This window comes from Akebia trifoliata, chromosome 8, assembly GCF_017979445.1.
Source record: "Akebia trifoliata isolate Shusen 1 chromosome 8, ASM1797944v1, whole genome shotgun sequence".
Classification (NCBI taxonomy): domain Eukaryota; kingdom Viridiplantae; phylum Streptophyta; class Magnoliopsida; order Ranunculales; family Lardizabalaceae; genus Akebia; species Akebia trifoliata.
In genome coordinates, this window is record NC_141382.1 from 38,407,007 (window position 1) to 38,417,164 (window position 10,158).

General features: G+C 36.4%; 1 protein-coding gene across 1 annotated transcript; it reads right to left on the bottom strand.

The window, feature by feature from the left end:
* Positions 1-482: 482 nt before the first annotated feature.
* LOC147396730 (Pentatricopeptide repeat (PPR) superfamily protein) lies at positions 483-9,766 on the bottom strand. Its single transcript, XM_086451811.1, has 2 exons — positions 8,116-9,766; positions 483-759 (listed from the first exon to the last, which is right to left on the bottom strand). The coding sequence occupies exon 1, from the start codon at positions 9,646-9,648 to the stop codon at positions 8,209-8,211; it is 1,440 nt and encodes a 479-aa protein (XP_086307937.1). The 5' UTR covers positions 9,649-9,766; the 3' UTR covers positions 483-759; positions 8,116-8,208.
* Positions 9,767-10,158: the final 392 nt, after the last annotated feature.

Sequence of the window (10,158 nt, forward strand, 5' to 3'; positions counted from 1 at the left end):
TTCTTTAATCTATTAGAGAAGACTGACGTCAAAGGAGGCGTGTCGCCAGCTTGAAAACACAATTTATCTCAAATATTCAACAAAATGTGGAGGTATGTCTAAATCACCCTGTTTTATACAGATATGCAAAGGCAGGGTAGAGGTTGTGATCTTGGTTTTTTTTTTTTTTTTTGATAGGTATAGGATTAGTGGTTAGCAAAATGAAATTGGGTTCAAGGGGTTATGATCTTGGTATTACCACAGAATTTTTACAACCCCTTCAGTTGAAACCTTCAGTGTTGCCAAAAAAAACTACTATCTTTTTCTTGTTGTAAGAAAGGAAAGCTCCTGCAGTTAGGAAGATAATAGACCCCAGCCATCTATATTAAACTAGAGACAAATTATTTTACAATTTACAATACATATAGGACCTTCGGTGGCCTCATCAATAATAGAATCACAGAGCGAACGCTACGTAAACACCCCCCCCCCCCCCCCCCCCCCCAAAAAAAAAAAAAAGAAGGAATCATAATTTGGCACAATTAAGAGTTAGAAGATCAACTGCTCTATTTGCCTCCCTAAAATCAAAATTCAAGTGAGATTTCAAAGTTTAACTTCAAGGCCTTTACTAGGACTAGAGGATAAAACATTCCCAGCCACTTTCTGCTGCCATTGACGAGTTGGTAACAATATTAAACCCCCTTTGTGATCCCCTTCTCTACTGCCACTTCCAATGATAGCTCAGAACTAAGATGTTAAAGGGAGTGCAACCCCTCATTCCTGGTGAGTGTAAACCATATACAAAGAATTATCAGTCAAGGGTACAAGTAAGCATTTGTCTATACTAACAGATTATAAAAATCCAAGAACACTGAGAAAACACTGATGGAACGAGAGAAAAAAAATTGTATGTAAGGTAATCAACAAATAGAGAGAGAACGAGAGATGCAACCATCTAATTCTTTGCAAGGATATGTGATAATGTAGTATTTCCAAAAAAAAATTAGATGTGATAATGTCATAAAGGGTGAACGGTATTGTGGTTCTCCAACTCAAAATCAATGAAGACTAAAAGGTTCCAAAACAAAGACCACTGATGAGTAACACAAGTCATCGGAGCATCCTTCATGAAGCTTAGCTAAAGAACACAGCATCTACAACAACAAATGCTCAAAGGAAATATCATACTCCTGGCAATAATTTTTTCCAAAAGGTTCATTTGGTCTTTGAGGCACTATTTATAAAATGTTGCAGCACCCTAAAGTGAGACAGAAATTTAACAGGAGGAATCTATGTGGCAGAACTCTGAAGCAAACCCATGTTTTTGAACTCCCCGAAAACTAGGAATTCCCTCCTCATCTATCAAAATTAACTCAGCGTGTGGGACTCTTGAGAACTATGGCAGTCCAGCTGCCAGAGAAGAATCAAAGGGAATCCTGGATAGAGTCGTGTAGCCATTATCTTGGTTTGCAATACCAAAGAAATTTCCAGCTTAGGCTGGTTCTTGGTGGCAAGCCAAATATCAGAAACCATCGGTTGTTGGAATGGGGATGCTTTTCTTAAGAATGAAGCTGAAAACTGTTCAGGGCTTGGAGAGGAAATTAGGACATGATATTATTATAATATTTAAGGTTAGTTTGGTAAATTTAGTTTGTCTTTTATTTAAGTTTATAAGGATTGAAAATTTAGGAAAGAGAAAATTACAAAAATTAGGTTATTTATTTGGTATTTTAGTTTTATTAGGATTCTTAAATTTATTTTCTATATAAAATTGTAAAAAGAAAAAAAAAAACCTAATTAAATTAATATTTGTCAAAAAGGTAACAATATTTTCGAAATTATTAAAGAGGAACCCAAAACACCACTTGAAGTGGCATTTTTAAGAATTACAAAATTACCCCCAAAAAATGCTTGGAGTGGCATTTTTTAAAAATTACTAGATTACCCCCTAAAAAAACACCACTTGGAGGGGCGTATTTTAGTGTCTATCACCTTCCTCCCCTCCCCTTCCTCTTCCCCTTCTTCCTTCCTCCTCCTCGCTAGACCTCATTGAGAAAAGGTAATATCTTCCCCCTTTTTCTTCTCTAGTAAAGATCAAGATATTAAATTATTTGTCACATACCAATTAATAAATGAAATGTTAAATCAAGATCTAATCAAGATCTTGATCTTGATTAGATTAGTTCTTGATCGATCTTGATTAAATCTTGATCTTGACTAGAGAAGAAAAAGGAGGGAGAGATTACCTTTTCTTGGTGAGGCCTAGGAAGAAGGAGGAGGAAGAGGAAGAGGAAGAGGAAAAGGAAGGAGAAGGAAAGGAAGACGACATTAAAAAACGCCACTTGAGGTTCCTGTTGATAATTTCAAAAAAATTGTTACCTTCTTGACAAACATTAATTTAATTAGGTTTTTCTTATAATTTCCCCTTCTTTATATATAAATTGTATTAAGATTTTTTACAACGAAGAGAGCTTATGAATAAAGAATGTTTCTTTCAATGGAGTGAGTTCTCCATCATTCTTGTTGTGATTCAAAGAAACCCTTGGTATGATTACAAGATTCTATCCCTTCTCTTTTTCTTCTAATCTTTTTTACCTTCTTAACTTTCTTGATTCTTGAATTCTTGAAACCTACAAACCTCAACCCTTAATCATTTTCATATCCCCTTACCCTACAAATCTAAACCTTAACCCTTTCAAAATGTTGCAATTAAACCCCACAACAAAATCCTTGGGGTTTACCCTAGAACTTTTAAGGTAACCCTATTGTAGCCCAAAACCTTAACTCAATCCCAAATCTGATTCCCTAACCTCCCCCATATTTCTTCTTTTAACCTTATCTTCCTGCATCAATATGTATATGTTTCCCATCTCTTCAAAGGAATCTTCAATATCCCCATAAACTTTAACTTCTCTTCAGTACAAGAAACACCATCGATGAAGAGTCTACTTGATTATTTTCTCCATCTTCTAGTGGCTAGCAAATGAATATTTACTTTTTTACATGCATTTCGGAATATGAATACTTGATTGTTATAGTTTGATTAATATGACACACTTAAACTCGTAAAGCAAAGGTTCGAAATGTGAGTCTTTAGCACAATGAATGAATTGGTTTTTTTCCATATATTGATCTACTACATGTCCACTCACCTAAGCATTCATCTGAAGAAATTATTCTTGTTAACCAAGCACATTGCAACAACATCCCCCCCCTGAGGTTGATAGGCTTGCCGACACTTATCTCAATGCCTATGATAGAGTTAAGATGCATCAAAGAAAAAAATCGACAGTATTGATAGAGTCAACTCTGTTTGACAAAGTCAACTATGTTTAACGAAGTCAACTCGACCCAAGCTTTGACCAGTCCACAAAACCTAGTCCAACTTCTCTTAGGACTCAATGAAACTCTTCCTTTCATTGAGTTTCTATTTTTTAAGGTGCTTAAGTAGTCCTAGTTAGTTTCTATTTCAATTTCAATTTTAGAAAGTTTCTTTTCCTAGTTAGTTTCTAATTTGTTTTATATTTAAAATTTGTTTTTATTCTTTAGGTTATAAGTAGAAATCCTTTTAGATGTCCAAATTGAGTTCCAACAAGATTAGAAGGTTAGTAATATGTTATAAATGGATTAAGAAGTTACTTTTTAGTATTTTAGAAGGTTTCTAAGATGTTATGGAGTTATCTATATAAGGAGCTCCAATAAAAAAATTCAGTAAAGTAAGTTTTTTTTAAGATTGATTAATAAAAGAAAAGATTTTTCTTTCCTTTCTTTGTTTTTTTAGCATAAGAATCCAATATTGATTCTTAATTTTAATGTTTGCGATTAATTTTCATTAATTTCAAACCTAGATTGAAGTTTCTGGTCTGTTTTACTCAACATAGAGATTTTTAATTACTCTTAATTCTTGGGATTTCACCCTAGAACCAAATTTTCAACATAAACTCCAGGTTTGTGTGTTTTACCCTACATCACCCCACCTTCCCAATGCATTCACCGACCCATTAAAATTCAAAAGCAAAGAACATTTATTCAAATAAGGGCATGGCATGGCTAAAGTGGCTACAACAGAAATATAAACAAAAGCAGAAAAATAAAAAGCACAACAGACAAAGAAAATACAATGCAAAACTGCACCACTCTATTGCAAACTCGGTCTCATCTCCCAATAAAATCATCAAAAAGACCCCTTTCACTTCCTCCAAAACCTTGCTCCACAGGAGGGGGGGGGGGGGGGGGGGCGAGATAGAGATGATGATCTCCCCACTCTGACTATACTTATCTTCAAATGCCCGCTCATTCCTTTCATTCCAAATCCCCCAGCAAATAGCAAAAGGGATGATACTGCAAAGTTTTCTCTTGAAAGTAGGGAAATCAAGGCCAAGCTGGGACCAACCCCACATCACCGCTCAAATGGACTTAGGGAAGCAAAACAAGATGCCAAAAAGAACACGAAAGTAAGACCAAATTTCAAAAGCTAGGCCACAATGCAAAAGAGCACATGATCCACCAACTCCCTATTATTCTTCCATCTCTAACAAAAATTAGCAAAAACGATGCCCTTCCTAATCACGCCATCCATAGTTAAGATCTTGTTCAACGTAATATCCCAAATGAAAAAAAAAAAATCTTTGACAGGACTTTTGCGCCCCATACAGCCATGAAAGGAGATCTTATTGGTCAGCATCAGATAAAGCATGATAAAAGAACTGAACCGAGAATACTACTTTCCTCTCCAACCCCCAAACTCTCGTCCTCAATTGCAAAGTGAATCTTCGTCAATTCCAAGGTGTTAGCTAAGCTCGCCATGGTATCCGCTTCCCAATCATTGAACAGTCTCCTAAAACCAAACCCAATCCACACCATGCGCTTTAAATGAATGATAAAATCTAAAATAGGGCTTCTTTTTTCAAGGATAAAAGAAACAGAAACCAAGAATTGATCCTTGAGAGAGGAGGACCCACGCCAACAATCATCCCAAAATTTAATATTGGAGCCATTTCCATCCTTGAACCTCACCTTTTCCTGAAAGAAATGTCGCATTTTCTGAATACCTTTCCACACACCGCAACCATAGGAGGAAAGCACTCACCCACTTTCTCAACCAAATGATATCTCCCCAAGCTTTGCCACAATAACCCTCCACCATAAACTTAAACGATCACACCCAAACCTCCACAACCACTTCCCATCAGCCCTGATTTATCTGACTAAAATCACAAAAACCCCAACCACCACTCTTCTTCGGATGAAAAATACACTTCCAATTCACTAAGTGAACTTCTAGCTACCCTTCTTATCATGCCAAAGAAGTCTCCAAAGAGTTTCCTAGTCTCAACTCCACACTCCTAGGAATCGAGAACAACAATAGAAAATACATTGAAAGGCCAGCAAGAATGCCTTTGATTAAGGTCATCCTACCACCTTTCGATAGAGAGTTTCCTACCCACATTTTCCAACATTGGATCCCAAATAGTTTTAATATTATATTGCAGCCCCAAAGCATTTTATTCACGGATTCCCCTTTTTCTAGGGGAATACAACAACATATGGCTGAAGGACAAGCACTTAGTTGAGGTTTGCACCTACAAAGTTGGACCTCAAGCATGTTATCATTGAGGAAGAATCCCATCTTGTTTTAAGTGCTTTCTCAGCAAGTCATCATGCTCATGGACACTATGGAAATTTCTCTAGGCAAACATGGAGTTTCGACTTAGATTCGCACTGCAGACAAGAATCCAATTTTATGATGACTAACTGGCGAGGGACCCCGTTACTAGTAAGCATTTAGGATAGAACTGCATGGTGGACTTCAGATTTTCTCATCCAGCATTAAGGATGTGTTGACCTATGATACCTGGTCCGTTAGTCAGCTCGGCTCAAATTTTGGCTCGCAGCTTGCCACCAGAAAGAACCCAATTCATAAAGTAAGAAAATATAATTTGTCTCATTTCGCTTAGGTTCACTTTTTTTTACTATGCATGCAAGATTAGTGGCTAATAATTAGTAGTTTAAGGCGGGTTTTGAACTCAAGTCGGGGTATCAACAGTTTGCAAAGTTATATAGAAAGAAGGTACGCATAATTATCCAAATTCTAAACACAGAGAAATAAAAAAATGAAACTAAAATATATAAAGGTTTGGGGTTGGCTAAAAAAATTATGTTCCTCCATTCCACTAGGTTCAAATCCAACTTTTTTTTATTGAGAATAAAAAAATGAAACTAAAATATATAAAGGTTTGGGGTTGGCTAAAAAAATTATGTTCCTCCATTCCACTAGGTTCAAATCCAACTTTTTTTTATTGAGAATGAGTTCATATCTACTTTCATTATCTCCATCCTTGTTCTTTTGGGTCTTCAGCTCACTCTTTTAGGACATTCAACTTGAATATTTCTTCCGAATAGGGTTGTAATTAGCCTCGTTGAACATGTTCAACAAAGTATCACATCTAAAAACCATTGCATCATCATGTCAAGTCATACTAATCAAACTATAACCATCAAGTATCAAATTCCAAAAAGCATACAAAATGTAAATTTTCATTTAGTGGCGATAAGATGATGAAAATAAATAATCAGACCCTTCATCGATGAAGACTCTTGTACTGGACAAAACATACTAATAAGTTTCTTCACAGCATGAAAATAATATTTTTCTTGCCCAAGCCAATAGGTTTCTTCCATAATATAGAAATTCACACCACAAAATCCCTGCAATACATCTAGCTACAAGGACACTTGAAAACTACAAAAGTTGGTTATTTTTACAGTATCATGACAAGCGTTGGAATAGCATTTCCCTCAGTTGCAATTTTCAACAAATCATCCCCATTCAACAAGATCAAAAGTCTTCAATTCATTCAATCAACAAAATAAGATAAAATCCCATAGTTGATTTCAAGCATTCAAGTATTGTGCTCTTTTCCATTTGAAAGACTATTATCCCAAAGGTTTGGCCATACTCATTTAAGAATGGAACGTGCTGAAATTCTTTTTAAAGTCTAACAAGGTAATCCAGCTCACCAAAAAATTGATTAGCAAACAAACAAACAAAAACTCATCACCAACTACCTGAACTTCTATATAATCACAAGATAGTTGGTGTGTTTTATACCTCTAAACTAAACCATCAGCCTCAATTTGACTTTGAAAACACAATCAAAATTAATAGATTACCCCCACTATGATGTTCTAATGCATCTTAGGTTCATTTTTCAAGTGCACTAAATTCTTCCCTTCCTACCCCCCCCCCCCCCCCAAAAAAAAAAAGGTTGGCCAAGTAATATGTGACCTGGGATACCAAGTAGACTTGATTCAAGTTCTGAACAAATCTTTTCCCTCCATTTCAATCTATCCAGAGCCAAGTCTTTCGTTACTAAAAGTGAGTTTATATCTACTTCCACTATCTCCATCCACATACTTTTGGTCTTCATTTCACTCCTTTGGGACCTTCAACTTGAATATTTCTTCTAACTAGGGCTGTAATCAACCTTTGTTGAAGATGCTCAAACCATCTCAATTGACAATCTCTTAGTTTATTGCATATTGGAGCTAATCCTACATTTTCTCGAATGCGTAATTTTATCTTTCTAGTCTTTCCACTCATGTTTAAACATTCTCATCTCTACTACTCTCAATCTATTAACATGATGTTTCTCGATTGCCCACATTAAACTCCATAAAAGCATAGCTAGTCTTACTACCATATTATAAAATTCTTTTTAATTTGATCGGTATGCATCTATCACGTAGCACTCTAGAAGCAGAACTCCTCTTTAAATATCCAACTCTAATTCTATGGACAACAACTTCCTCAATATTTCCATCCTAATGTACAGTAGACGCAAGATATCAAAAGTGCTTGCTCTGACGTGTTTCTACACCAGCAATTTCTACTAGACATTCCTCATTTTGGTGTCGATACTAAATTTATGTTCTACATACCCGGTCTTGGTTCTACTTATTCTAAAGCCCTTGGACTCCAATCTCTCTCTTCATATTTCTAGTTTATGTTACTCCCTCTCTAATCTCATCAACTAATACAACACCATCAATGAATAACATACACCAAAATAATATGTGAATGATAAATATTAAGATGAAAATTACTCAAAAAAGGGGATAGAAACAAGGACTTACCAGGCAGGAAACAGCCATCTTGAACATATGTATTGACCCCAGATGATCAAAATGATAGAGATGGCCCATTTAGAAAACAACAATCCAAATCCGTCAAACGCCTCGAAGGGATATCTCCAATTCCTCCATCCTCTTAGCCAGGTCATGTTTTCCACAGTTCTTCAATCCATCAGTGACCATATCAAAGCTTTGTGCTCTAGGTGACAAATTCAACTCAGTCATCTCCACCAAATAATTGGCAGCCTCAATAAATCTCCCACCTCGACCACACATTTTTATCAACATTGTATACACGGGCCTGTTTGGTGGATGCCCCTGAACCTTTATATCACTAAAAAAGCTAAATGCATCATCAAATCGACCCATCCTACAAAGTGCTTTAAGAATCGGAGCATACAAACTTGGGAATGGCTTGTGCCCATCTTCAATTGAACAATGAAGAAGCCTAAATGCTTCGTCAATCCTACCCAACTTCGAAACATTAGGGATCATGATCTTGTAAGTGGAAATATCAGGAGTAAGTCCCAATTTGCAGACATCGTGGAGAAGATCGATGCAGAAATCGACCTCTTCAAGCTTACAAATAGCTTCCAATAGAGAATTAAAAGTTGATATATCAGGCAAAAACCCTTCTTTAGTCATCTTCCTTACCAATCCCTTGGCTGATTCAAAGTAACCCGCATTGAGCAAACCATCGATCAAAAGATCACGACCACGTACCGGAGGATTAAAACCCTTTTGACTCATCTCCTCCAGAAACTCCTGAGCTTCTCTAAGCTTCCCAGCCGAACACCATCCATTAACAAGAATCGAAAAAGTCCTCTTATCAGGAACACCTCCTTTTCGAATCATCCGCCGAATCAAAGCATAAGCCCCTTGGAAATTCTTGACCTCACAAAGTGCAAAAAGCAAAGAATTGTAAACGTGTGTAGTCTGTGGGCAATTGAAGTTCTTCATTCGATTGAAAACCTCAACAGCACGATCGACAAACCCGTTCTGTCCATAGGACTCGATAATCATTGAGAAGGTCTCTGGGGTTAGAGCGAAAACTTGTTTCTTCATCTGCTCTGCAACTTTCCACATTGTCTCCCAATTGCGAGTACGACCTAGGGTTTTGATAAGTTCTTCGAACTCCAATGTCGTAGGTTCGTATCGAGGTTGGTTTCGAGCCCAATTGAAGAATCTGAAGGACTCGATTCCAGATTTACCGCAACTTCGAAGAACTCTGTAGACAAGTTCAGATGTAACGTTGATTTGCATCTTTTGTAGGGTTCGCTCCAAGTAGAAATCTCGACGAACGATGTTAGAAATGTGGTGAATCGCAGCGAAGTAGTCGTCATTGGAGATTCCTCCTCGACTAGTGATGATTTCTTCATGGTTGTTAGATTTGTAGGGTTTGGATGTTAGGGTTTTGAGAGATCGAAGAGAGAGGATTGTTGAGTGAATCGGAGAGGAGTATATTGGGTTTTGCTGTGCTCTTCTTGAGGAGAGACGACGAAGAAGAAGAATGACCGAAGATGCAGAGAGGACCATTTGAGCTCTTAAGAGTAGGAAAATTTTCAGGATACAATCTATATTTTGAAAAAAAAAACCATCCGAACCGCTGATCCAACCGGGTTCGACCGGATTTGTAATAAAATCGATTTGGCTAGTGAACCACCGGTTTTTGTAAGTGTTGTTAATGAAAATACTTTACCGCCTAGGTCCAACTATGATCCAAACAGCTGCTTTTTTTTTTTTTTTTTTTTAAACATGTTTAAAACGTGTCTTGCATCTTTCTCAATTAAAAAACATTAATGAGAAGAAAAAAAACACCGTTTTTTCCTAATTTTTCCATTTGTTTTCACATGATTAAAAAAAAATATTAAACAATTTCTTACTTTTTCCACATGTAATGTAAGTACAGTTGTAATGTCCTATTTATATTTATATTTATATTTATATTTATATTTATAATTAGAAAATAGATGTTCCATAGTCATTCTCTGGAAGGCAACTGAAGGCCATATCAAATGAATAATGATTCTATGTGGACTTCCCATT